This window comes from Alternaria novae-zelandiae (assembly GCF_023758075.1).
Source record: "Alternaria novae-zelandiae strain BMP 2774 chromosome Unknown scaffold_30, whole genome shotgun sequence".
NCBI lineage: Eukaryota > Fungi > Ascomycota > Dothideomycetes > Pleosporales > Pleosporaceae > Alternaria > Alternaria novae-zelandiae.
Window position 1 is genome coordinate 58,567 of NW_026056990.1, and position 26,572 is coordinate 85,138.

Consider the following 26,572-nt stretch of genomic DNA (forward strand, 5'->3'; position numbering starts at 1 on the left):
GTGGGGTCGTCATGCGTCCAACACGCTGAGGGCATAGCTGTAGCCATAGTAGCGATACACGATACACGAGGATTCAACTCTTCTTCCATTGATGTAGCTCACTTGATATACAGCTGTTTCCGGCGTGGGTGGAGATGTCGAGCAGTATGCTAAAATTAGTGGTGCAGGTGTGGGGTGGGCTAGCTGCGGGAGACGGCAAGCGGAGCGTCCCAATCCAGACCGGCCGGCGTCGCGACTTCCAGTTGACGTGAACAACGCAGCTGAGACTCCGCAAACAACTGTCATTCCATTCTGGCCCACTTTGTTGGTAGCGTAGCGTCCGCAATATCATCTTTCTCCTCCCTCATTTTGTCCTCGCATTTAGGCAAAGCTTCACAGGTGGACGCGTAGAATGGCGTCCCCTATGCTTGAGAGTCGCATCGAACCGCACAAGAAGGCGCACTTCAGCCTGCATATCAGCGACCGCATAACAGGCAGCGACGACGCGCCAGGAGAATTTAGCAGCGTTAAATGTGAGTCTTGCCCGCATCATCTATCTCCTTGTGCGCTTTCTAATACAGAGCGTAGACAACCACAAGCCCCCACAAACATCCGACTCGCGCTCGACAACGCTTACTTCGCCCTCGTCGACCGGCCTATACAACCTCCGCATCGACGATACGAACAGCTCGGGTGACAAAGACATCTTCACATTCACAGGGCAGAAGTCACAACCCAAGAAGTCATACGTCCTCGTCTTCGATCCCGCCAGCCAGCAGGCCACGCTCGAGCCTCTGTCCAGCAGCTACACCTTCAACCTCGCCACCAAGAACGGCAAGGACGTCTCGTCACAACACGCCAAGATATATCCCAAGAAACTCAAGGGTGACGCAGAGAGCAAAGATGGCGAGGAGGATCTCTTCGGCGAGGCGGCGGCTGACGACGAGGGAGGGGACCCCGACGCAGACAACCCCTACGACTTCCGACACTTCTTGAGTAAGGAAAAGGAGAAACGGGGCGACGAGTCCGAATACAAGTACGCGTCTTCGCCAGACTACCGGACAGGTACAGGCAGCGCCGTCAATACACCACAGTTTGGGGCCCGCGCATCTGCGACTGCAGCTCCAGCGCGGAAGGCTGCTGCTATACCGGCGCCCAAGAAGCGCAAGACAGCGGCAACGAACCCCATGGTCAAGCCCAAGAAGACGCAAGCCACACCAGCCGTCCGCCTGCAGCGCACCGCGACCGACACAACACCAAAGCCCAAAGCCAAGCCCGCAGCACCGCCAGCGTCGAGAATCAAATCCTCCGAAGTCATACACTCGTCTGACGAATCCGACGGTGAAGCAGCTTCCTCGCCAGCACATCCATCGCCTCCTCACAAACAACATCAGCAACACCACGAGTCAGACGACGACGATGACGCAGAAGGCGAGTCCGACGATGACGGTGGCCTCGAGATCGAAGTGCCCGATGCACGCCCACCACGACACAACAAGGGCGCAATGGCATCTCTCGGCTCAAACCTCAATGCAGGTTACCTCCGCTCCCCCTCCAACGGCCCGATATCGCTCGCCAGCGCCGCCAACAGCGACGGCGAAGGCTCGCCGAACCCCCGCCGCAATCACAACGCTCAAGACGAGATCGACTTTGGTGATCTGGGCGGCGACGATGCGGAAGGTGAGGATGACGACGAGGACGATTACAACAGAGATATCGAACCTATGGACATTGGTCCACCGGCGCGACAGGAGACGGGGGGCCATGACCGCAAGTCTAGCATGGCTGGTGAAGCGGCGGCAGCGGATGATGACGAGGATGATCTCGAAGAGCTTATGAGAAGGGGTTTGATGGGTGGGGACAGCAGTGAAGAGAGTGAGGAGGAGTGAGCACATTATTATTATGGTTCGACATTCGTCTACTTGATGGCCCACGTTCCTGTATATGGTCCTCGATCACATCGCTTGCCCGACCGTCCCTGCCGTGGGCGTCAACCCCACTTGTGTGTCACCAAGAGGAGATGAGGGTGAAGATGACTCTCGCGCAAGTTGTTGTTGCGGCGTGGGAAAGACCATCGGCTCAATCGGCCCAGGCTGTGATATCGGTGCCGCCATCTTCTCTGGATGTCGATGCTCGATCTCCCGGTCTTGCTGTACGAGGTTGCAACTGAAGCAGCACGCAGCGCACAAAAAGTCCTTCTTTCCACTGCCTCCAAGCCCGTATTTCTCTCGGAGATGTCGTCGATTACGATAAGGCAGGACGATGGTTCCGCCGCAGCAACAACACCAACAGGACCGGCAGAAACATTTCCAACACTTTGCGTCGTTTAGCATGGGATCGACGATGGAAGGAAGAGTGGCTTACATCTGCATTGCAACAATTGTATTCCTCCATGTCTCCGTCGTGGTCGTCTCGGTACCGAATCTTCCCGTACAAGATCCATGGACAGCAGTATGCCAGCCAACCTGTGAAAGTCTATCAGTCGGATGGGAACTCATACTGCAGGATGGAGACTCGCACCTGTGCTAGCTGGAGTACAGCAGTCGAGCCAGTTCTGATGCCACTCTGCCATAGTAGTGTAGTGCTTGGGCTATCTAGCTCGTATGGTTATCGAGAGGTTGATGGTAGGTTCTTGCATCAACACCGACGAAGAATATAAAGCTTGTATGACTCCATCCTGCGCTCGGCCCCGTCGATGACTGAGATACTTGTGTGACACTGGTATGTTGGTTCGTTGATATATATGGTCTGAGCGTCGGATGTTTTCAACCAGGTAGAAGCACGGCAGTCAGTTTCGAGGGAAGAGGGAGTGGTTTTGGTGTACATGTCGTTTTGTCCTTTTTTTGGAATCCCACACTCTTTCGATGTATCGATTTAGTTGCTCCTATGGTAATGCCGTCCATGTGCATGACGCGTGTTATTAGGTCAGACTAACGCCTGGGGTTTTCAGGACACACACAACAAAGGAGCGGTAAGTGGGACGAGGAGCATGTGCCCAATTTCTGTGTTCTCATATCGCCGCAGCCATCGGACTTACATAACCCAGAAAAAGACCGAGGCAAAGAAGTCATGCCGTCGCCGTTTCGCAACACACGTTTGGGAACTCGTCAATGACAGCTCTCAAACAGCTCCGTCGCACTCAACCGCATACTGCTGCTAACCTTACTTCCCCTCCTCACATGCTTCGACGCAAACGCCCTAATCACAAGTTAGCACTACCTTCACATAATATACAAATCAACACTCGAACCACTTACACATCCCCAACAATCTTTCTCAAAACCAGACTATCCACCCATTCGCCCTTGATCTGCGTCTTCTCCTTCGTCAGGCTATGTCTTTCGAACCCCAACCTCTCCGCCAACTTCCAACTTCCCTCGTTCCGGGGATCGCACTCAATCTCCATCTCCAGCTTCCCTTGGTTCTGCAGTCGCTCTTTTAGGGCGTCGATGAAGGCTGTCATGGCTTCTGTGGCGTAGCCCTGTCCTTGCATTGACGATAAGAAGGAGAACCAGAGCTTGGCGTGGGTGACGGGTTTGATGGTAGTTTCACCTGGGAGGGAGTCGGAATTTGCTTGAGATGTTTTGGCACCTACGCGGCCGATGAATTGTTCGTCGAGTGTCTCGACAGCGAGTTCGTACTTCGTTCGTGGCACGTCGTTGTGGTTGCGGATGTTTTCCAAGACGAGCTCGCGAGCTTGTTGGCGTGTGCGTGGGGGCCATTCCTGGTAACGTGCGTTTTGATCGTTTCCTTCGAGGAGAAAGTAGCCTTCCTCGTCCTTCATCACGAACTCGCGGAGGAGCAGACGCGGTGTTTTGATGGCGCCGAAGCGCTCGCCTTTCACGTTTGCGCGGGCGATGGCTGCGAGTTCTTCTTTTGTGAAGGTACCTGAGGCCTTGAGGATCTTCTGGATCACATTTCCCTTGGCGACCATGTAGTCGACGATGTTGTTCGCTTTGGCTGCAAGTTCAAGCTTCACTCGCGCGTACTCATCCCTCAACTCGTTGTCAGAGCGTAGCGTATCTCGCAAGCTGAGGTGGTTGCGCGTTTGTGCAACACCGTCAACACACAAGTAAACGTTGTGGCGATTAGATTGGTTGGGGTCTTTGAAGGCATGACGGTCCACAATCCCCAGCTCTCCAAGGTAGTCGAATCTTCCTTTCTCGATGAGAGCGTCAATAGCAGGCTGAACATTGTCGCGAGTGACGATGATGTCAACATCGATGATAGGTTTGGCGACAAGTCCCGGTACTGATGTACTACCCACGTGCTCGATCGAGAGGTAGTCGATGTCCTGCAGATGATGTTCCAACTCTGACTTGATAGTTTCGAATTGCTGCGGCCATTCCTTGTTGTATTGCTCGATGATGACGGACATTCTTGACGATAGAAGAGAGGCGTATAGTAAAGCACTAATCAAGTCGGCGGCGCCTGGTCGAGGTTGAACAGGTGAATGTGTCGGCTAAACCTACCAAGCTTGTGGAACGCTCTCGCTTCTCACCCGGGCGCGCCCGAGGGGTGCAGGAGCAAGAATGTCGGTGTAACAAAAAGCATGAAAAGAGCGCAGAGACAAGCAAGATAGCGGAAACCCGAGATTGAGGTGGTACATGGAGCCAAGATGCCGCTTGGGCGCAAAGGGCGAATGCAACGCGGAGATACGGGCAAGACTCCGACCCGCTTGCTTTGATTGCGCTCCAGCCTCCAGACTTGTTTTGAACTAATCATACTCTTCAATCTTGATCACAGGTATGTCTGCGTACGGCGGAGGCGCATCTCGGCCCAACAGAGCAGTCTCGGCCTCTGAGTCTGTGCCAGGCTTTTCCTGCTGTCTCTGCAGAAACAGGCGACGTGCCATGACGAGGCTAGCCGCAAGCAGTGCAAGGAGCGGGAGAAGTAGGGCATCCTTTCCAACCTGTATTTTGCCAACAAAAGCGTTCCAGGCCCTCGACAACGTGCCAATTCTACCGTACTCGTCCCATTCACGTGGGTCAAATGTTGTTTGCATCATGGCCAGCTTGCCACACTTCATCCTCGGCGGTGGCATCTTGCCCTTTGCGGAGACGACTAGTACTTCTTCGATGGAGAGGATGTGTCCACCGACCAGGTTCTCATCGTACTCCTTGCGCATCAAGACCTGCACAATCTTCTGGCCCAATTTGATTGGCTCAGCGGTCTCTCCCCAGGGCAAGCCCGTCACATTGAACTGAAGCCACCAAAGTTCAGGCTCCTCAGCGCGGAAGATGGTATGCTCGTATTGTAGGGGAAACATTATCCTGCTATGCTTCTTCGGATTTGAGGCGTCTTCGGAATCCGCATCCGTCTCTTCCTGCTCCACCTCGGTGGTGACCTGCTTCGCGTTTATGTTGAGAGGCATGGGATCGAGAGGGAATATGCGCTGGTCGTTGAGAAGTAACGCATCGTTAATCTCGGTCAAGACGAACTTAAGCAACTGGTCACGGTCAGTCGTATTCATTCTAAGGGCTGTAGAGTGCACTTACTAGAGAGTTCTTTGGTGCCGGATGCTGCCATTCTGCCTTATGGGGACTCGTCCAGGCACGCAGCGGGCATCCCACGCATTCCAGCTTCACGGTGTATTCGCGGCCAGCCTCCTCTTCAATGACTACGTCATGGTCCGATGTTGTCGGAGGAGTGATGGCTGCCGCAGCCAGTGCCGAGAGACCGAGAAGAGCAAAAGGACGCATGGTGACGTTAACTGAAGACGAAAAGGAAGAGGAAATCACAACACAGCTCAAAGAAGTGAAGTTCGCACAAGGAGGCGGGACATGGCCGACGATGCCGGGCGACGCGTAACAAGCCTCGGGCTACGGCAACGCTAGCGCAGGGATCACCAGCTTGAGCGTGGGGAATGCTCATTCTAGAAGCCGCTCTCCTACCAGGATCCTGTTCACGTCGACATCGCCGGTGTCAAACTTCACAGCTTTCGCAATCGATGACATTTTGGTTTACACACTTCTAACTCGGGTAACGATGGTCGCTGACACGTACCATTCACCACTCATTCATCATCGATTGTGATAGATGTGCAATCAGGTCGCTCTTGCAGGATAATGCGACTACCCATCACGGGGACATGCTGATGCGGAGCAGGACAATGAGACGTAATCTGGTAGTTCTGTATCATGATCTCAACACTGGTGCAATTCCTAAATACCCTGTATTCGCTGAATACATCTGTAGTGATCGATAGAACATGCGGCTACCCATCACTGCTGCACGTCTGACCGGAAGATGATCGCCTTCGAGGTGAATCGACGAAGCCCTCTATCGACACCGTGACTATCCAAGTACGCCCTCCGCTCAGACCTAGGAAAATGGCAGACCAACATACCAATGTCGCATGATGTATTAGTCATCGACGAGATTAGAGCATAGCATAGAGCCATAGAAACTTTACATTCTTCGTTCCTAGATAGGTATCAATAGGTGCAATACCACATATACGCAATAAAACGAGGCATCAAAAGAGTGTGGGATTTCGAAACGAACTGCGAAGCAATATGTACATCAAGACTACCCCCTCTTCCGTCGAAACAAACCAAAGAATCTGTCATCTTGAGGTCCTGCAAACCCACTACCTGATCCTGCCGCCTCCTCTTTCGCTCTCACTCCTTCATCCCATACCTATCTAGATCGGGGTAGCGGTACTAATATCGATCAAAGTAATCGGCTCAAGATCATTCGGCGTAGGCGCAGCAGCCACATCCCCATCGTCCGTAGTCGTGCCTGCCTCAGTAGGCAGGGTAATTAACGTGATCGGTGCAAAGTCATCGCTGGTAGTCGCCGGCGCGCTCACATCCGTGGTAGTGACGTTGGGAAAGGTTCCGTTGGCGGTGGGGAAGGCAGTGACGGTGACGGTCAGTGTGGTGGTCACGGTTATGGTATGGGTGTTGGACCAGGACTTTGTTCCCCAGTGTGCGGCGCGGGGGTGGAGGTCGGGAGTGAGGCGTTTGAGGGGCGCTACGAGGGCGAGAGAGGTGGGGATGAGAGGGAGAAGAAATAGGGACTTCATAGTGGGAATTATGGGGGGTGGAGTGAAGGATAGTGTGTTGGTTGATGAGATGATAGGACAAGATGAAGAGGGTAGGATATATAGTCTTTCGGGCCTTGTTCGAATACGTCAATCTGAAGCTGGATATATGGAGGCTGATATCTTGACGCGTAAACTCGCAGATATCTCACACGTTCTGCAAGCTACGGAGTACACTGAGCATGTGCCTGTCAGACGCCTTCCGCTGCTTCAAGCAAGTCGCTGTACGCATATCCAGTGATATCCATCAACTGCTCGTAAGACCACGTGTCGTAGCAAGCCACATATTCAGAAAGGAGCCCACACTACACAGGCACCTTATCCTCATGACTAGATGTCTCTTGCAGCAATGCTCGAGCTGATGGAGCCGCCAAGACTACGCGTACTAGATGAGCGTCGGACTTCGCGTAGACTGAGTCTTACGGGCGCAGTGTTCACTCCCGTGTCCCTATCTACGAGAACGCATAAGCGGACCTTTTGCGAAGTCCGTACCCGTGTTACTGAAGCTCCTGCTGACATGGAGGGCGCAAACATACGGCCGTGAAAACAGGTGGACTGTCGCCAGAGGACTTTGGCGCGAGCGCACTCGCTCTAGATAATGCGGTGGGACATGCACGCCTCTCCAGAAAATGACTCGCCATGGACTGAATGGATGCCAGTGGATTTGATCGTGATTGCCGATGGACGAGCGATGCAGGACAAAGTTGAAAGGTGCCCAGGTGAGGAGGCTGGCACGTGGCTGGGCTCGGGCGGATCTGCCCCACTGTGCGTATGATGTCATCAAGTTCTTCCATCCGCTCTCCATCATCTCGGCCCCTTCTTTCACACTTGGACAGTCGCGACAACGCGCAGAACTGGCTCAACCCGCATCATCTTTCAGATTCATATACGATTAGATACTAATAATATCACCACCTGTGGACAGACGACGCCCTCATACAATGCCTCAATATCTGCATCATGTTCCCTATATCCCTGACCACCATGGCGCACATTCGGCAAGGCTGGAAAGCGGCGTGGTTGCGGCGGTGTAACAGGACTCAGTGAGTGCCGCGCACCCATTGGACACTGTTAAGAAGATGACGCATATGAAGAGAACTATTGGTGCCCGCTCGTGTTCCAAGTTGAGATGCCAATTTTCATACCTCATGCCCGCCACGACTGGGACTCGAGATTCCACGCACTCTGGCACCGCTTGCAACATTCTGTCTGGCTATCATGTTCTGGCACGAGAATGGTATACCTTCAGCGGTGGAGCGTACAAAGACGAGCTTCCAGTCTCGCCACGATGGTGTAGCTTTTCGTAAGCCGAAGGAGATGTTCCTGGTAAACTTACTTTCCCTTCGCTCTTCTTTGGGAGCCACTAACATCTTATAGCGTATACGATGCGAGAGCTACACATATGAACCTCTGCCCATGCCCTCAAGCATCCGCGTTCTTCAGATAGACCCGGGAGCGTCTTCCGATCCGATCACTTGCCACTTCCGTGTTGTAAACCTGGAGGAATCCCCAAGTTTTACCGCCCTCTCATATTCATGGCAGAAAGACACTTCTTTGCTGCAAACCAATCTCTGTCGAAAAGGGGTCATATTAGACCCAACTTTCGGTTTTTATCAGGGACTCGTCAAGGGGCTCCTGGGATTTAACACCGGCGTCGACGATATCTGGCAAAACACAGTGCGAAAAACCGAACATGTATGGGAAAAGTACACCAGGGGCAACGCAGGAGACGCGAAACCTATATTTTGTGACGGGAAAAAGATGATGATACAGGCCAATCTTTACGAAGCCATGGTTCGCTTGCGGCGTTTGCGACCCACCAACTACTGGATTGACGCCGTCTGCATCAACCAGCGGGATCTTCGCGAGCGAAGTCAGCAAGTCCAAATGATGGGGAGAATCTATGGTTGCGCAGAGGAAGTGGTGGTCTGGCTTGGTAACATGACGAGCCTTGCGGCCCATCCCTTCCAGACCTTGTTCTCGCTATTTGGGCCAAAAGTGGATGAGAGAAATGCCGTGACAGGAAACCCAACTGAAGGCGAAGAAATTCGCAATGATTCAGCTGTGGTAGTAACCGATGAAGAGCTGGACACGGTGGCCAAAGAGTATGGCTTAAGTAGGGACGGACTCGAGTCCATACTCAGAGTGACAGCCTTTGTGCTCCTCACTCGTCGCTGGTTTCGTCGCCTGTGGGTCGTTCAGGAGTCACGTCAAGCTCGTCAAACTTTGTTCTTGTTTGGCGAGTCGCAATTCGGCGCTAATCTGATTTTATCAGTGCTGAGATGGGTTGAAAATGACATCAAAAGTTCGCGGGACGGAGAAGGCATACTTGCGCTATTTGACGTGGTTTCATCTATATGGAATGTCCATGTCAAGCATATTCCAGCGATGCTAGAGTCCATGGGTCCATCCCATGGCGGAGAGATGTGGACCTTGCAGCAGTGGCTGTGGATGACAAAAAGCCGAAAGGCGAGTGATGCCAAAGATGTGGTATTCGCAGGTCTATCCCTCATACGACCCGAACATCTGGTCATTGATGATTCACTCCAGGCTCAAGACAATGTGCCACATGCCCACCATCCCAAGGAACAAGTGTATACTCCATTACCAAAAAGGCGTAACAAGCTATGGGGTGTGCTACACGCCGACTATAACGCCGAGACCTCGACTGTACTCTTGAATCTCGCGGCTTGTATCCTTTCCCATTATGATCTCCATATCTTATTCGACATTACGTTACGGTTTCGACGTCGCCCTCCATACTCAGCGCTTACCGAGCTGCCTGTCACTTCATTCCCATCGTGGGTACCGGATCCGACGGCATGGACCTCAAGGGCTATGGAACCTGTGATATCGCTCAACAACCCTGGTTGCCCATACCCGCTTTCTGTGCACATGTCGAACTCTAAGCCACAGATATCGCTTGATGGCACCAAATTGGCCGTAACAGCTGCTCTTTTGGACACCATATCTTCTTCCTCTCCAATTCTTGACGTCGTGCTCAACATCAAAGATTGTGCGGGCGCTATCAGATTACTGAACTGGATAGCTGAGAAGGTTCCCCGTGTGTGTCATCGAACCGGATGTTCAGGAATAGAGGTCCTGGCACGCCTGATCTCATCAGCTTACAGAAACCAGAAAGACCCTGAGAGACAATGTAAAGATAAGACTATGGAGGAGAGAGAATTCTGCGTGTTACTTCATGACTTCTGTGAAGTTTCGTTAGGAGATGGACTTAAAGCTTGGAACGAGGCACTCGACCTTCTGCCAACATGGTTGAAATCATATCCTTGGCCTTCAGGCTGGGCTATCGATTACGAGGGTGTGTCCAGAGCCTACGCCAAAGTCAGAGCAGCTCATCCAGACGCTCCTTGGCCACCGAGCAATCTTGCGGGTTCAGAAAGGAACGAAGCCATCGATAAGGCAAGAGAGATCCATCCTGACACCCTGACAGGGGTCTCCGAGACCAACATAACCAAACACGAAAGTATCTGCCTCGATGCACAAAGCGAGTCAGTACGAGACACTGGCGATGCTGCGAGTACTCGTGAATCTCCCCAGGAGTCATACTCGGAGTGGGAAGTGCTAAACTCCAACTCCGGAATAGGATTACAGAGCCTATTCGTTACCAAAGAGGGTTATCTTGGCATCGGTCCAAATTGGCTGAGGAGCGGCGATGGGGTCTTCTTAGTAGCAGACGCTAAAGCCCCATACATACTCGCCCAGGTGGACGATGTCTTGCGAAGGCAAGCGCGCGAGATACGTGAACAGCTTGACACGGGCATGAGCAGATCCGTGAAGCTGACAAGGAAACAACGCAAGAGTTTGCGGAAACAGCTGCTTGAAATTGAGGGCAGGCTCGGAGGAGAGAACGCATGGCAGCTAATTGGAGAAGCGTATGTGGAAGGTGTAATGAATGGCGAGGCTGCTGGACTTGCGGAAGCTAGGGCACAAAGGTACAATATTGCGTAGACATGGAGACGCGATTATGTTTCGCTACATGTAATTGAACGAATGTTTCGAGAATCTTTGGTCCAGCTCGAGCAAAATGAGTTGCCCGTTGCGTGCTTTATTGCGAGTCAGTGGACTGGCTCTAAAGAAGTAACGAACAGACCTACATTGCTATTGCAACACCAGTGGTCAGATGCCGCAGCCTACCTCACTTTTCATCGAACTACACCTGCCTTCTTCCACGTTCTTCAATGTGCAACCGCAATGGTGATATGGTCATGCAGAACTATCAGTATTCACTGACTTATGGAAGAGGCCTCAAACTAATCGTGATAGCGCGGCCTGATGGAAGTGTCCAACGCAGAAGTGGCGTACTTATACCGGCAACATCTGGATGTGTGAAGTCGGTCTGTTTACCTATCATTGAAGCAGTTTTATGGCCTCCGGAAGTCTTCGTTCAGACTCAGAAGGCCGCGACTGATCGCACCGCCAACAATAACAGTGGAGCCGGATGTGTCCACAGGACGGACCGAACGGCGCATGTACGCGTTGCAAGACAGGAATCCTCGACGGCACAAGATTTCGTGAAGCAAGGTATCTTCACAAGTGCCTGATATCTGTTTGTCAGAGCCTTACCCGCGACAATAGCTGGGCACACCTGTAGGGCGTACATTCACGAGGCTCTCGCTGGTACTATGGAATACACACCGGAATCATCACTCATGTCGATTGGGGTCATCTGCATGCTCATCTTCTTCAATGGTGTTGTCATACTGCTGCGTTTGCGACGTACTTCGTTCATATAAGAACAGCTCCGGCAGGTTGTTTCTCTTTCCAGGATAAGTTCCACTATTTACAAAAGAATCATTCATTATATCTATAACTAACAAATAGTTACCATGTCTACATCTTCGAATCCAGATCTCGACCATGTCGATAACACCACACATGGACCTGTCCGACCAGCTAAGTCCGATGGACCTGATTCAGAACGTTCTGTGAACGCGATCCCGGTCATGGACCCCTCACACCCGGATTACCCTCCGCTTCGTCACACCCCGGATTATTCTCCACAGCCTCATGTGAGCCTCGCAAGTGCAGACGCAGATGAATCTGTGGTTCGGAAAGGGCATCCGGCTGACACGGTGCCTGCTGGTCAGCTACATGGCGACACTGCACCGCAGACGGCTGACTACAAGATAATCAAATTGAATCCCCCTAAGGAAGCCGAAAACGTCGAGAAAGCCCCGGAACCCGACAACTCCGATGACTCGGATGAAGGCGCCGATTGGGATAAGAAATTCCCAGCTGGCATCCCACGGCTGGCTGAATACATGGCTCGCGTGCCTGAGCGGGCTATTTTCCGTACCTTCCGAACGCTCGGCGTGCAGAATCTCCTCTTCATGCAAGCAGAGATCGACTATCTGGAGTGGAAGCTTCATAATGTGATGACCAATTTCAGAGAGGGAAAAGGCGGCATCACCAAAGAATATGCAACAGATTGGGCTTGGAATACAATGGAGGATTCCGCCAAACCACAGCCCAAGCAGTACCATTTCATCATGCAGATTCGTGAGAAGCTTGAGAAATACGGTAAACTTATCATTCAATCTGTGTGACTATGGCGCTAACCCACGTATAGAAGAAGCACTTCTGCGACAACATATGCTCGCCAAGATCGCAGCGCCTGATCATTTTGATCTCGACCAGATTAAATCCTACAACGTGTCTCGCGCTACACGCGATAACTGGATTTTTCACCACAAACCTCTTTATGGCCTTCCTGAAGACTGTGTCAAATATGATCGGTTCCATGGACATGTAGCTACGGACCTGATCTCACTCAAGTCCCGCGAATTCAGCGACTACTTTACTTTGTGGGTCTGCGAGCGGTCACTTACCATAATCAGAATTTTTGGGAGATTCTTGGAAAAGTCTAAGTTCGGTGGCAGTCCAGTAATTTACGACAGCACTCTCAGAGAGTGCACCCATGTCTTCACGGCAGTGCTTGCGAGTCTAGTGCCTGTCGCTGTTGCATACATCTCTCAACAGGAAAGAGACATGTCCCAAATTGTGGTCATGGCGTCGACAAACCTTCTGTTATCGGGCTGTATGGTCTACTTTGCGGACGCGGAAAGAGTATATCTCTTCCTGGCTGGTATATTGTAAGTATTCTGCGAAAGACTTAAATAAAGTTAACTGACTGTCGCACAGGTTCTCCATATTCCAGTTGTTGATGACTTCTAAACAGTAGTCAAAGGTGGAGGAGTTGGCGTCTTGTAAGCATGTCTGGATGAAGGCCAGCTGGGCTGATAGCGTTACACGGTTATATCTATATTGTCACTGCAAGGCGCGCTAGGAACTGCAAGTCTTCCCTTCGTAATTAGCAAACTCAATAGCTCAATGTCATTTATGTCTTCTGCGATCTTCTTAGGTCACATCCAACAAGCATAAGCTACGTCATTACCCTTCTCCACAGGTCTCTACTAGTCTGTGGGAATTCCACGCTCTTCACTCCGGGTTGCGCAAGTTTGCGTCGGATCCACTTCATACCCTCTCATTCTTTCCAAAGCTGACTGCAACTTCTCACACCACCGCGATGGCGGCTCTACACTCCAACGCTTAGAGATACACGACCAATTCCGCTACGATCAATCAACATGGAAACAACGCCATTGGCCTGCGCCCAATTCATACGCCGCTGCTTGAAGCCGTGTACCGAGCGCAACCCACCACAAGAAGCCCACTGTCCGATATGCACAGAAGAATACGATCGCAGCACTCACAAAGCAATACGCGTCGTTATCCAGTCACCCGCCCAGTGCAACCACGAGTTCTGTCAAGCCTGCCTCGAGAAGATCTTCGCCCGTCGCAAGACCCAAGACAACACCAACCTCTGTCCGCTGTGTCGCGCCGTATGGTTCAAAGCCGAATACGAAAGCCTTTCGGCGCGCAGTCGGCGTTTGACAGAAGAGGCCACAGAGGTTCTTAGAGCTGGCAACTCCGCGCCTTCCCTCTTCGCGGGCGTGCCCGAAGGCCCTGCGGGCGAAACCATGTCAGATTCTACTAGGAGAGATACGGATCCAGTGCCACAGCCTATGCGTACACCCCGACCGTATGCGCGAGCCCGTCAGCCCCGTCCGTCTACGACTGAGTCATCTGCTGGATCCAGAGACACTCGCTACAGCGGAGACTGGCGCACTGAGCCTGTCTTCACACATCGTGAGTTCCACGCTGCACTCGCCGCAGGACAAGCAGCAGCCGGACAACCAGAGCCACCAGCTACAACTTCAGTACCTCACACATCCTCTCATCCCCCTCGTTCAACCCCCCAACCATTCCAGTTCGGCCAGCAACCCACCCCATACTCAGCGCTTCCACAGAGAGCACAATTCAACTATCCCCCGGACGATTCAAACTCCACAAACTCCACACGCCAAGGCGAACAGAACAGAGCAGCGCCACCACAAGCTTTCCAGTCGCTCGAGTTCCAACGGCGTTCAGCCGACCTGGATGCTCGCGAAGCCCGTCTGACGCGACGTGAAGGGGAGCTGAGAAGGATGCGTCAAGCGTTGGAGCGGCGGGAGCAGGATTTTAATGTTTTTTGTGAGAGAGGTAGACAGCTTTTTCGTGGAAGGGATGGGGGGGTTTGAGAGATGAGGGGGACTGATGGATATGAGAGGATGGGGTTGTACAGTCTGCGTTTATGGGCTCGTGAGGTTGAACCTGCTTGGTTCATGAAGCTTTTGTGCGATTGGGTTTTGTCATCAACGCAAGATATCACTGTCCAAGGGAAGCGCAAACGACGGATAAGTTCCTCTGGAGTCATTGACGTTCTAGAGATCGGCTGGATGGGAACAGGATGCACATATTCAGCGGTAACCACAGTTGTAATTACAATGGGTTTGTTACTTTAGGCCACTGGCATTTGTTAACAAGTACAGCAAGGAGCGCTTTCACAATGGGATCGTTTGACAAACAAATGGTCACACCTTGATATTATGAGAAGATAGCAACTTTCAATCTTAGTCCATGAATTTCTCCATTCGCATGATATGCGATGTCGACCCCGAATACAGGGAGAAGACAGATTTCGCAATCATGATTAGCTCGCGATTCCATCAATTCTTGCCTAAACTCTTGCCCTTCTACATCCTCCTGAAATTAGCGGTAAATTGCATCATCTCAACCTGCAGTACGTTCCTCTCCCTTTCAGCGCGCAGAATATCCCTTTGCTGCTCCTCCTGCTTGCGTTCGAAATTGACACACAGAAGCTCATTGAGATAACGGCTTTCATTCCAGAGACGAGTCAGTGTTTGCCTGAGGGCGCGGTCTTCATCCTGAATAGTCGGATCAGTGCGTACGACTTGAAGAGCCAGGCCTATGTGCCCCCCACCCTCAAGTGGGGGAATCACGATAGTTTCGATGTTTTGCAAAATATTGCTGACTTCGGTTAAGTTTGCCCAGTGCCTATCGCGTTGTTCACGCTGTTGCGGACTGAGGACTTGTTCAGCTTCTTCCTCTTCCCATTCCCATTCCCATTCCTCTTCTTCCTCTTCTTCTTCATCTTCATCTTCATGTTCTTCTTCATTTTCTTCTTCTTGTTCTTCTTCTTGTTCTTCTTCTTGTTCTTCTTCGAGTTCTTCTCCAAATGCTGCTTCAAGTCTTGCTTCAAGTTCTGCTTCAAGTTCTTCTTCTTCTTCGTCGTAGAAGACTTCATACACATGTTCTTCTTCGTCTTCGGCGCCTGGCTGCGATGGGGGTAGTCCACCAAGCGCGCCACGTATGCATTGCCGACAAATAGGACAGTAATGGGCCTTTTGCATACCGCTATTGACCCAACATTGTAAGCAGTCTCGGCCGAAAACGTGACTGCAATGTGTGCCTAGAAGCTTGATAGCTACATGCTGATCCTCGTCATAGTCCCCCTGGCAAATAGGGCATTCTGAATCGTGAAGTGTTTCGGAGGCGGACAACACTATGTATCGCTCGATCGTAGCCGGGGGAGGCGCGTTGATCTCAGTCCATATCGATCTCAACTGTGTCATGGCATCAACTATGTGTTCGAACATCCACATCTCGCAACTCTGTGAGCCATCCTGGGACGGCTGGGATGTATGATCGTCGTTCTGCTGATGAGACATCTCGGTACCCATGATGGATTCTGTGCGAGTTATGAATAAGTGCTTGAAGGTTGTTGTCGAGCTATGTTAGTGTGGAGAAGAGGTACTGCAGTGCTTGGTACAGTTCTTATAATGCTTCACCGTGCATGAAGCACCCACAGGCTCAAAGTCGACAACACTGTCCAAAACTCGAACCCATTGTGAACCTACCGACTCAGGAGTGAAAGCCTGTTAGGCGTCTCTTTCCCTCGTCCAGCTGGTGTTGACAGTGTTGAGACGGCAGGAGCGATGAGACGAGGCTCTATGGAGTCGCGCAACTTCGCAATGATTTCGTTATGCGAGTAAAAGCATCTGCTACATCGAAAGCGGAGCGATAAATTGTTGCCGTCAATGGCGACATGATCAGGAATTCCCTTGCACGGCGGATATGTTATGGCAGTGTAGATGGCGCTCGCGACTGACCTCGGAACACCTGCTAGTTTTTCAAGCTATCACAGAATTGGGTTAGCGCAGTCGCTTCAAGTGCATCCCTGCGGACAAAATGTCGATCACGTTCAACTTTTGGCATTTGTCGAGGTGAAGAGCAGCGGAACACATCGACATTGAAGCCGCAATTGGGATTTATCACGACTCCAACTTAGACGTCCTCGCTCATTCAGTTCCGAAGATGGCCGACTCAGCAAACAACTCAAACGTTGCATCTACCACACAGGCAGAGTCGTCCACCTCATCGTCACAAACACCCAACACACAGCCAGAGTCTGCATCCTCATCATCATCCGCACCGCCTCAGGCGTGCGCGCAATGCGGGAAGTCTCCGGATACGCTCAAGCAGTGCATCAAGTGCCACAGTGTAACGTACTGCAACAAGGACTGCCAGAAGGCGCACTACAAGGCGCACAAGAAAGCATGTCCTATGCTTGCGCAGGAGTACGTGAAACTGCACGAGCCGAAGATGGCATCGAAATCCAGTTCAAGTGCGCCAGGAGCAAGGGACAAGGGACTGCAGAAGTGGCAGGTATGTTGTATTTCTCACTCTGATGTTAAGTTGGTGCTAATGTCGATAGTTTGATACTTGAGTGTACGTAAAGGCGAAGGTAGCGCGGCGGTTGACCGAGGAAGTGTCTCGATGGAATAAAGCTAGACGGGCGTGGAGCTAAAGTGAAGGTACTTGGAAACAAGCCAAAGCAACAAGACCCCAGAGCTCAAGATGGGCTGTCGTAGTTCGCAGGCACAAAAGCTTGGTATGGATGATATTTACGTTTCTGCAGCTGGTTCTTGGTCGCAGACAATGAGCAAGGCCTCTCGTCGGACGGACCTTGTAAGCAGAGTCTGACATCTGACAGTCAATGCACGAGTGGATCGGTCGCAGAATTGATAGCGAAGTTTTACGTTTGTAAACTATGGAATAAACCCTGAGCTCGGTAGTGGCGAGATGAAAATGCGCGCGCCGGCAAGTCCCGTGACAAGCACATGGCGCTGATCATTAACCTAAGCTGCATCCAGCTAAAAAGAAGTTTTCACGGTTTTCGATTGCTGACAATCAAGAATCCGCTGGCCAAAAGAGACATCTCGATGGGAAGCCTAGACTCGCATGGCCCTTCGCCTTGTAGGGCAAAGCGTGTCGCGGCAGCTGAGTGTGGCTGCACTGTGTGACTGCGGGTAGATAGCTTGGAGGCTTGCCAGACCCATGCCAAAGACGCGCTGTAAGCTCGCACCAAAACGTTGGTGAGGGTAGGTGACTGTGGAGCGAATTGAAAACTTGTGCGTTTTGGCCATGAGCTGTGCAGAGACTGGCTGCGTTCTGGTAGGCGATTGGCAGGGTGCGGCGCCGTACTGCGTACTCGTGTACGCTGGCTCCCCACGGGAGCCCTATGGGTGTGCGTTCAATTCGTATCAAACAGCTTCAGGACTAGCCCGGCTTGTCGTGCAGCAGGGCATCGACCCACCGAACAGTCGGCGCTGCAAAGAACCAAACAACGGCAGCGTGAGGAGCGATGGATGGGCATGCTGGTGATGGAGCTAGGCTGCCATGTGTGCAGGGAGCAGCGGGTGCGGTCAGGCCATTTCGCTGGTGTGAATTGCTGTGGCCGCGAGGTCTAGATTTCAGCTGCTGAGACCCTGGGCCTCCAAAACACGCTAGCATCAACCGCAGCGAACATCGGGTATTCACTCCGCAAACCCAACCTAGCCCACCTGGCCCTCGCACCGCGTTGGCCTGGTCGCTCTGCTGTTACATGACTGTCTTGGACGCAGCGACCGTCTTCCCCAGGCGACCATCCACTCGTTTACCGCCAGCCCCTTCCACCTGTCAATACTTCCCACGCGGCCGTTACTGCCGCCGCGGCGCTACCGCGTTTGTACCTGGACGCCAGATCTTTCAGCCACGTCTCCGTGCGTCTGTTCATCCCACTTACCCAGCATAGCGTGATTGTGCGCGTTACCGGCAAACATCTCAGACCCCGTTGGTCATGATGACGGGCTTCCAGTCCTCGTCACATCTTCTACAGCCATCTGACGCTGATAATGCCCCTCCTCGCTTTCACCAAGACTCCCACCAAGCGCTCCAGCCCAACTCCATCCCACCCACTCCGGATGAGGGCATAGATGCGGGTCCCTGCCCCGAAATAGCGGTTCCCAACGATATCTCTTCGATTCTCGACGCTTCTCTGCCGCAGCCTTTCCCGCTGGCTTCCGCCTTACCCCAGCCTCTTAGGACTCCCACCATCGAGGACCGGCCGCAGCTTGATCTGACCCTCAACCTTCCTCAAAGCAACTTCTCGCTTCCCACGTCCACGGTCCTTAGGAGTACGCACAACCTGCGTCTACCCTCGTTTGATGTACTAGGCATTGCTGCGCCCCACCCTGATCGTATCCCACAGCAAACACACCACTCCTTCTCTCCACTAGGCGCTGGACCTCTGTCGAAGCCAGAAGACCCTCTCCATGCGCTCAGCCCACCACTCGACTTCTTCAGCCACGCCAACGGGGCCAGTCATACCCCCGTTACCAGTCCCAAGGAAGCTAGAGCCCGCGTCGGACATCTTGTGTCCACTCACACGCCTCCCTCGGATACGGAGCCGGGGACGATCAGTTGGGGATCCTTTGTGAACCCACGCACGGTTGGGCTGGGTTCGCCTCCAAATTCTGAGCCAGGGGTGTCACCAAATCTGAACATCACTGCCAGCGCCACAGCTCCCAGTCAAGCGCCCATCATCGTACCGACCCACGAAGAGTTCAACGACGAGTTCAGCGACGCGCTGAGGATGGCAGCGTGGATAGAAGAGGCAAAAAGCACCATCAGTGAGTACTTCCTGCACCAGAATGACGCATAGTTCCGTTCGCTAATTAGCTTAGTAAACGAATCTGGATGTCTGGAGTTGGACTCGGTCAAGATTCTGTCCCACGCCTTGCCTTGTCCGTCAACATCAGGCCACATCTTCGGCCAGGTCATCGCTTCTATTCATGACAGATCGTCAACGCAAACCTCGTGGATCAATGTATTCCACGCCCTTCCTGGTCGTTACACGCTCATGGATCTGCCAAAGTCTCCTCCATCGACGCCTGGTCCTGCTGTCGGGGGAGATTCCTACTTTACCAGTAAAGTCTTTGACAGCGCGGTCGCTATTCCAGACTACCAACTGGATTCGAAACTCCTGCCCCCATCGCCTCGGCCCGTCGTGCCACCGGGTAGCATCAATGTTTCGATTGTGGAGCGATACATTCCGCCTACGAACACTAATGAGTTCGCTGAGATGTTCACGTTTCGGGGTAGATCTTTGCTGTACGATCGCCTAATCGAGCTTTCTAGCGATGACGGCGTCCTTCTATTCATCTATCCGACCAGGACAGGTGCGAGGACCTTTACGCAGCAGTACCTCGGACCAATTCTCGACCCACTCTTACGCACCGTAACGGTAGTCCACGATCTCCACTCCGAGCTAGGGAGGAACCTGGGTCAAATGAGTTCAGTCAATTACCTAGACGAGTACAGCCACTTGGAGGCGCAAGTCCGGAAATTCTGTGGAGCAATGGGTGAACGGCACAACAACGAGAGAAGAGCAAACTATGAAGTCATCCACGCCGCAAAAGAGGAGATTCTGATGCAACGGTCAGCTTGGGCGGACGATTGGTGGATCAAGCAAGAGAAACCCCGTATACGGGAGATAATCACCAAGTACTTCAGCAAGTCGAAAAAGCTCCCGAGCTCTGAGATGAGCGCTGCAACTCTGATTCAGGCTGTCCTCGAGGGCGTATCGGAACGGGACTACCATAACGGTGAGCCCACGAAGGGTGTGGAAGTTGGTGTCTTCATCGTGAAGAAGACGAAGGCGGTGGCGAAAGCCCAGAGGGAACCATGATGAAGTATCACGCTTTAGATGAGGGGACTGAGGATCGAGCGCGAGGCAACGAAGTTACGGGTGAAACGACGATCATGATCTCCAGTTGCGATGATCTTAGATTTTCGCATAGCATTGCGCGGCGTTAGCGGCATGAAACGAGCGAGCCCTGTCTGGAACAGTACAAAAGATAGCGAGTGATTATAGTAATAATACCCAGTAACGATCTCCAAATTCGTGCATCCAATCTGTGTACCGTGTGATCGCGTTACTTACTATCACATTGGCAAGTTTACCCTCGCTCTGCCAAGCCGCTAGCGCGAAAAACTGCCCTTTGCTCACCTTGCGAGTCTCACGCTGGGCTCGCGCATCATGTAGACGGAACTTCCAAGCACCTGAGTTGTGCACACCGCTTCGAATACTAGACGCGCTTCTTCATCGTTAGAAGCTTGCGAGCAGATCACGGTCGCTCATCACAGGTACGCGCTCCCGAGGTCCTTTTCACGTGTTGCGATGGCGCTAGCCACTTTCGTCGGTCGTAGTCAAGATGAGGGTACAAGAAGAGCGGAAGTGACTTTACATTGGTCTTTTGCACAATCTGCTTGGATTTAGTTTCATCTTCATCTAGTGTTGCGACGACGGCGCGTTTATGTGTCTTTACAAGACTAATTTGAGTTTAGTATACGGGGAAAGCACGTCGCTCCAAGTCTAGGACCTGTTACACAGCGCAAGCTCGTGGCCATCGGACGACTTCAACTCCAGTCTCTTGACAAAGAAGTCTGCGCTAGCGCTACGAGATTAGCAGGATGCATGTAAGTAACATCCTCCAAAACTCAATCCTCATATCCTCCCTTCAACCTTTCCAATCACATGACATACATTCCACATCCGCACCTTTCCCTTCCCATTCCGCACAACACCTCCAAAACCATCAAGAACCCTTTGTAGCGTCATCCTGCGTCCATTCGCTGACAAAGGCAACCAGATCAAAACCCCCCAATCCGCGCTCCTCTCCAACCACGAAGTCCTGCTGCACCTCCGCCAAGAAGACGCAGAATACACCGGCGCTGATGAGACGGGGCGGAAAAGGAAGAAGCCATCTGGGTTGACGCATATTTTGCGTGATGTACGCCTTCCAACCCCTTCCATCTCCTTCCATTTCATTCACAGGAACGTGTGAGTCTAACACCCCCCAGGGCCTCGCCTACCTCCAAACCGCAGACTACACAACCTCCTCCCTAGCAGACGCGCACCCGTCACGTCCTAGAACGCTCTACCGCGGGCCCCATAGTTTATTCCGTGCACTGGCGCCCAAGTACCGGTTGAACAAGGCGGAGTATCTGCAGTTGTATAATTTGAGACCGACGACGCAGGTTACGTTGGAACTGATTGTTGAGGAGGTATGTTACTTATCTCCATTTCTCCTGTTATGATGGCTGCGCTTCGGCTTTTGTGAGGTTGACTGTGGGAGCTATGGGTGCTGACGGTGCTGATCTTTACTTAGGCGGGAACACGGTTCACGGAGGATGAACTACATGATATCCTGGCTATTATTCAGCAGGTGTTTGATGAGGAGGAGGGGAATATTCCGGAGGGCGTGGAGGATATGGAGATGCCGAAGATTGCGAATAAGCTGTTGGGTGCTAATAAGAAGAGGAGGAAGGTTAAGCGGAAGGCTTAGCCATTAGATGGATGAGCAATGGACGGAGTATCAGCGAGGCAAGAATAGTATAACGGGGCATATGTACATGTGGACGCATCAAGAGCGAGAAGGAAGTCGAAATACAGAGAGCACGTAATGATCACACGTCTGAGACAACACGACTGAAGATTTATGAACATGTGATTGTATGCTACCAACTGGCGGGTATCCATCCACCGCATCCCCATCATGCAAGCGTAAAAGGGACTTTGAAACATAGAACTACAAGATGCCGAACCCTCGTACGCCACTCGCCTGAACAAAGCAAGCTCAAACCCATAACAACGCCGTACCCTCTTTTGTAAGAACATGGCTACAGATACAGGCGACAGCATCTAGTCCTTGCTCTTCTTCTTTTTCTTCTTCTCTACCTTCTCGTCGCCATCATCGGCTTTCCGCTTCTTGCTGCTGTCCTTGCTGGACTTCTTTGCCTCTTTGGCGGCCTTCTTTGCTTCCTTGGCTTCGCGCTTTGCGGCGCGCTCTGCCTTTCGTGCCTTCTTGGCTTCCTTCTCTGCCTTCTTTGCGGCCTTGTCGCCCTTGGCGGCGGGCTTGTCTTCCGACTCGGAGTCTGATGAGTCCTTGGCGTCTGCCATCTCCTCGTCGCTGTCGACCTCCTGTACGAGCTTCTTGGGTGTACCGTTGGTCTTGTCTGACTTCGACTTCTTGGGGGCAGGCGCATCGGCGGCTGGCTCGTCACCAGTAAGACCATCGGCGTCTGGGTTGTACTTCCGCGCCTCCTTGACTTCCCACTTCTTCTGTCCAAGTGTTGTCGCGTTGGCGTTGCCGGAAGGAATGCTCTTGAGGGGCTTGCCCTCGAGGGCGCGTAGTCTCCTCTCGATAGTGAGGCGTGCGTCGCGACCGAGCTGCGACTTCTCCTCTTCGGTGGGCTCCTTGGAAGTGTCCTCGGACGATACACCCCAGGTGCTGAGGGCATCGACACGGAGACCCAAGGCGGACTTGGCGGCGAGCATACGAGCGATCTTGCCCTTGTTCTTTCCGGTGGCCTGACCGATAAGGGATGCGTGGTAGATAAGCTAGGAGAATTAGTACAAACGATTCACATTGGGGAGAGAAAATACATACACCATACTTGGGTGTGTCGTGCTTGGTCTTGAGAGCGCGGAAAAGAGCCTTCTCAGCACCGAGAATCTGGATGGTGGAACCGGGCGACTTGGCGAGGTTCATGAGGGATCCAGCGTGGGCAATGAGGCGCGCACCAACAAGCTCACCAACGAGAGCAGTAAGGTTAGGAGCGAGCGCCTGCATGCGGTTGGAGAGGTAGGCGCCGAGGCTTTGACGGTGCTCAGTGAGGTCAACAACCTGCTCGGCAAGAGCTGAGGTCGCCTCCAGATCCTCCTCTGTGATCTCGGTACCCATGGAGATTTCTGCAGCCGCCTTGACAGCCGCCTCGATCTCCTCGGGTAGAATCTCGGAGAGATCGCTCTCACGCGCCTTGGTTCGGAAGCCCATCTTGAGGACCACACGAGAGTAGGCGAGGTTGTCATTGAGAACTGTCGCTAAAGTCAGTAACAGATCCAGAGGAACAGGCGTCTACAAGACTGAAACTTACTCTTGGCGAGCTCGGGGAAATGCCAGCCGTACCATTCCTTGACACGCATGGCGTAGGTGTTGAGCTGCTTGTCGAGCACATCGAGCGATGCGATGGACTGGATAATCATGGTGTCGACCTTGTCGGGCGAGAAGCGCAACTTGTGTCGCGACAGGGAGTGGGCAAGACCGAGTCTGGTCGCGGCTTCCTCAGAGGGAAGAAGATCGGGAAGGAGCGAGGTGAGGTTTTCGCGGATGGCACGGAATACATCTTGGGTAGAAGAGTCTGATACGGTCTTGAGGGAGAGACCGGGGAGTTGCGCAATCGAGTTGGAGAGCTTGGGGTCGGCGACGGCCACTTGAAGGTGTTAGCTGCCATGTTCACTGCGCAATCTCAGGATGTTCGTACAGGTAGCCTTGGTCTCGTCCTTCAGATCCTCCAAAAGCGACGACAGCATGGGCGTGACTTTTCCATCGTGGAGCGCGGCGGCCTGCTCGAGAGCGTCTACTGCGCTGCCGAACTTGGCGAACTTCTTGAGCTTGAGCTCCTCGACAATGCTAGAGGAGTTCTTGTTCTCTCCGCTGAGAAGCTTCTTGTCCTTGGACTTCAACAGGACGTAACCCGCCGAAGTCTCCGAGAGGATAAAAAGACCCATTTTGCTGATTTCGGTCGTGGGGTAGGTCCAATGGCGATCGCGAAACGCAGCTACCCTCCGTGGTGAATTTGGACGTGGTGTGGGAAGTCGCGATGGGAGTTGTCGCAAGCTCGAGCAGTGCGCTTTCCAGCTAGAACTTTTTCCTGCGCTCGGGCCAGCAAGCCAGCGCTAACCCTGGAACACACAAGCTTGCTTTCTGGCAGCTAGTGACGAACGCCAGGCACATGCAGGCGAAGCAACTCGCTGCCATTGAGCTCACAGTATAATGATTTATTAATTCATCCCAAAGCATCCCCGCCATGTCATCCGGCGGCGAGCGAAAGGTCTCGGGCTCCCTCAACCGCAGCACCCGGGGCGCGACTCCACGCCTCGCCGATCTGGGAGAGTCACCGCGGACACCGCTCCTGCGATCCATCTCGTCCACCTTCGGCTCGCCCGGTGGCTCCTTCCGCACGGAAGACGAGTACGTCGTGATCGAAGTCGGCTCGCGGTTCGTACGCGGCGGCTTTCCCGGCGAGAGTGCCCCGCGATGCACCCTCCCGTTCGGGCCCGACGACCAGCGGAGGGTGGGCGACTACAGGCAATGGGACCCCGAATACGCACAAAAGAGAAGAAAGCGGAAGCGGGACCAGGACTGGGGTCAAGAACATGAGCTCTACCGTATGGATCTGAGCAAGGTTGACATGGGGCTGGTGGAAGACAAGTTTGAGCGAGCCATGAGGGAGGCCTACGGCAAATACTTTCTGTTGGACACGAAGCCACGACGCGTACTGCTTGCAATGCCGCCGCGTATGCCGCACGCACTCATGTCAACCATCCTCGATGTGCTCTTCACAAGCTTCCAAGCCCCAAGCATCACCCTCATGTCAACCCCGGTGCTGTCGACAGTGGCAGCAGGACTACGCTCAGCGCTGGTCGTGGATATAGGCTGGGCAGAAACACTTGTCACTGCGGTATGCGAATACCGCGAGGTCTCGGAAAGGCGCAGTGTTCGCGCAGGCAAGCTGCTGAGCGAGGAGATGGCCAAGCTACTGAACGCCGAACTCGACGACGCTGAGCCGAGCGCTACCAAGGCAGACGTGTCTTTCGAAGAAGCAGAAGAAGTCCTCACCCGCGTCGGATGGTGCAAGCCCGTCCCCCGATCGAATCGACGAACCGTATATTTCCCCGCGCGAGAAGCTCCCGTACTGGAGGAGTTCGAAGACGCGATCGAATCACCGCCGCCCGCCGTCACCATACCTTTCCCGAAGCACACACCACCTACCGAACTCACGATATCATTCGCGTCGCTAGCCAAGCCCACCGAGAACGCTCTCTTTGCGCCCGAGCTGGCCATGCATGAGTTCGACGACGAAGACCTCCCACTACACCATCTCATATACCGCGCTCTCGTACAACTCCCCATAGACGTTCGCCGACTATGCATGTCGCGCATCGTGATCACAGGCGGCGTATCAAACCTACCCGGCCTCAAGACGCGCATACAGAAAGAGCTAGACGCTCTGGTACAACTCAAGAGCTGGGATCCAGTGAAGAGCTACGGCAGAGCAAGCGCACGTCGTGAAGAGAAGATGCGCAATCAAAGAGAGGATGTAGAGACGCGCCGGCAGGAAGGCGAGGATACGTTCCCCTCGTCACTTGATACCGATGCGGAGCCTGCGCCGATCCCCGCAGCGCTGCAATCGCCCACAGAGGACCCTATAGACACCAAGTTCGCACAGATGGCGATACGTCACGGCCCGCCGCCTGCTAGCTTGATCGGCGGCACGATCAGAGTCGTGGAAACACTGGGCCCGTGGGCAGGTGCGAGTCTGATAGCACAGCAGCGCATCAAGGGCATCGTGGAAGTTGAGCGCGAGAAGTATCTCAAAGATGGTCTGCAGGGAGCTACACGAGAGAAAGAGGTTTCTGTCATCGCGCAGAGGCAGAGCATGGGCCCCGGGCTGTCTACCAAAGGTGGTGAGAGGGCCAGCTGGACACTGGGTGTTTGGGCATGAAGCGCGTGCGTATTGTCATTGAGCATGTTGTTCCCTTTTGATACCCCTTCAATCATCTCACTTCTTTGCACTGCCGCTGTTTTGTCTTTTGAACACCGTCGTTTGGTCCCAACATGCGAACATTCTCACGACCAACCTTTTGGGTGAAGCACGGTATGTGCAAACTCACTGAAACCAGGCAGTTGCTGTCGCCGTGCTGGTCCTTGATTATGCAACTGCTCATGTCGA

At 53.1% G+C, this 26,572-nt stretch overlaps 11 protein-coding genes across 11 annotated transcripts; 7 read left to right on the top strand and 4 right to left on the bottom strand.

Moving 5' to 3' along the window:
• Positions 1 to 391: 391 nt before the first annotated feature.
• J4E88_010174 (uncharacterized protein) lies at positions 392 to 1,868 on the top strand (the record flags this gene model as incomplete). The annotated part of the gene is made up of 2 exons (XM_049403769.1): positions 392 to 512; positions 568 to 1,868. The coding sequence occupies 2 exons, from the start codon at positions 392 to 394 to the stop codon at positions 1,866 to 1,868; spliced, it is 1,422 nt and encodes a 473-aa protein (XP_049250430.1).
• Positions 1,869 to 3,086: 1,218 nt separating this feature from the next.
• J4E88_010175 (uncharacterized protein) lies at positions 3,087 to 4,357 on the bottom strand (the record flags this gene model as incomplete). Its single annotated transcript, XM_049403770.1, has 2 exons — positions 3,087 to 3,177; positions 3,237 to 4,357. The coding sequence occupies 2 exons, from the start codon at positions 4,355 to 4,357 to the stop codon at positions 3,087 to 3,089; spliced, it is 1,212 nt and encodes a 403-aa protein (XP_049250431.1).
• Positions 4,358 to 4,696: 339 nt separating this feature from the next.
• J4E88_010176 (uncharacterized protein) lies at positions 4,697 to 5,681 on the bottom strand (the record flags this gene model as incomplete). The annotated part of the gene is made up of 2 exons (XM_049403771.1): positions 4,697 to 5,428; positions 5,478 to 5,681. 2 exons carry the CDS (start codon positions 5,679 to 5,681, stop codon positions 4,697 to 4,699), a joined length of 936 nt encoding a protein of 311 aa, XP_049250432.1.
• A 3,734-nt stretch (positions 5,682 to 9,415) lies between these two features.
• On the top strand, positions 9,416 to 10,999 carry J4E88_010177 (uncharacterized protein; the record flags this gene model as incomplete). Its single annotated transcript, XM_049403772.1, has 1 exon — positions 9,416 to 10,999. One exon carries the CDS (start codon positions 9,416 to 9,418, stop codon positions 10,997 to 10,999), a length of 1,584 nt encoding a protein of 527 aa, XP_049250433.1.
• An 878-nt stretch (positions 11,000 to 11,877) lies between these two features.
• Positions 11,878 to 13,147, top strand: J4E88_010178 (uncharacterized protein; the record flags this gene model as incomplete). Its single annotated transcript, XM_049403773.1, has 2 exons — positions 11,878 to 12,571; positions 12,621 to 13,147. The coding sequence occupies 2 exons, from the start codon at positions 11,878 to 11,880 to the stop codon at positions 13,145 to 13,147; spliced, it is 1,221 nt and encodes a 406-aa protein (XP_049250434.1).
• Positions 13,148 to 13,638: 491 nt separating this feature from the next.
• On the top strand, positions 13,639 to 14,631 carry J4E88_010179 (uncharacterized protein; the record flags this gene model as incomplete). The annotated part of the gene is made up of 1 exon (XM_049403774.1): positions 13,639 to 14,631. One exon carries the CDS (start codon positions 13,639 to 13,641, stop codon positions 14,629 to 14,631), a length of 993 nt encoding a protein of 330 aa, XP_049250435.1.
• An 800-nt stretch (positions 14,632 to 15,431) lies between these two features.
• J4E88_010180 (uncharacterized protein) lies at positions 15,432 to 16,300 on the bottom strand (the record flags this gene model as incomplete). Its single annotated transcript, XM_049403775.1, has 3 exons — positions 15,432 to 15,725; positions 15,883 to 16,142; positions 16,297 to 16,300. 3 exons carry the CDS (start codon positions 16,298 to 16,300, stop codon positions 15,432 to 15,434), a joined length of 558 nt encoding a protein of 185 aa, XP_049250436.1.
• A 2,275-nt stretch (positions 16,301 to 18,575) lies between these two features.
• J4E88_010181 (uncharacterized protein) lies at positions 18,576 to 20,462 on the top strand (the record flags this gene model as incomplete). The annotated part of the gene is made up of 2 exons (XM_049403776.1): positions 18,576 to 19,404; positions 19,459 to 20,462. The coding sequence occupies 2 exons, from the start codon at positions 18,576 to 18,578 to the stop codon at positions 20,460 to 20,462; spliced, it is 1,833 nt and encodes a 610-aa protein (XP_049250437.1).
• Positions 20,463 to 21,247: 785 nt separating this feature from the next.
• Positions 21,248 to 22,122, top strand: J4E88_010182 (uncharacterized protein; the record flags this gene model as incomplete). Its single annotated transcript, XM_049403777.1, has 4 exons — positions 21,248 to 21,253; positions 21,427 to 21,567; positions 21,638 to 21,841; positions 21,946 to 22,122. 4 exons carry the CDS (start codon positions 21,248 to 21,250, stop codon positions 22,120 to 22,122), a joined length of 528 nt encoding a protein of 175 aa, XP_049250438.1.
• Positions 22,123 to 22,478: 356 nt separating this feature from the next.
• On the bottom strand, positions 22,479 to 24,347 carry NOP58 (Nucleolar protein 58; the record flags this gene model as incomplete). Its single annotated transcript, XM_049403778.1, has 4 exons — positions 22,479 to 23,177; positions 23,227 to 23,654; positions 23,714 to 24,049; positions 24,101 to 24,347. 4 exons carry the CDS (start codon positions 24,345 to 24,347, stop codon positions 22,479 to 22,481), a joined length of 1,710 nt encoding a protein of 569 aa, XP_049250439.1.
• Positions 24,348 to 24,646: 299 nt separating this feature from the next.
• On the top strand, positions 24,647 to 26,344 carry J4E88_010184 (uncharacterized protein; the record flags this gene model as incomplete). The annotated part of the gene is made up of 1 exon (XM_049403779.1): positions 24,647 to 26,344. The coding sequence occupies one exon, from the start codon at positions 24,647 to 24,649 to the stop codon at positions 26,342 to 26,344; it is 1,698 nt and encodes a 565-aa protein (XP_049250440.1).
• Positions 26,345 to 26,572: the final 228 nt, after the last annotated feature.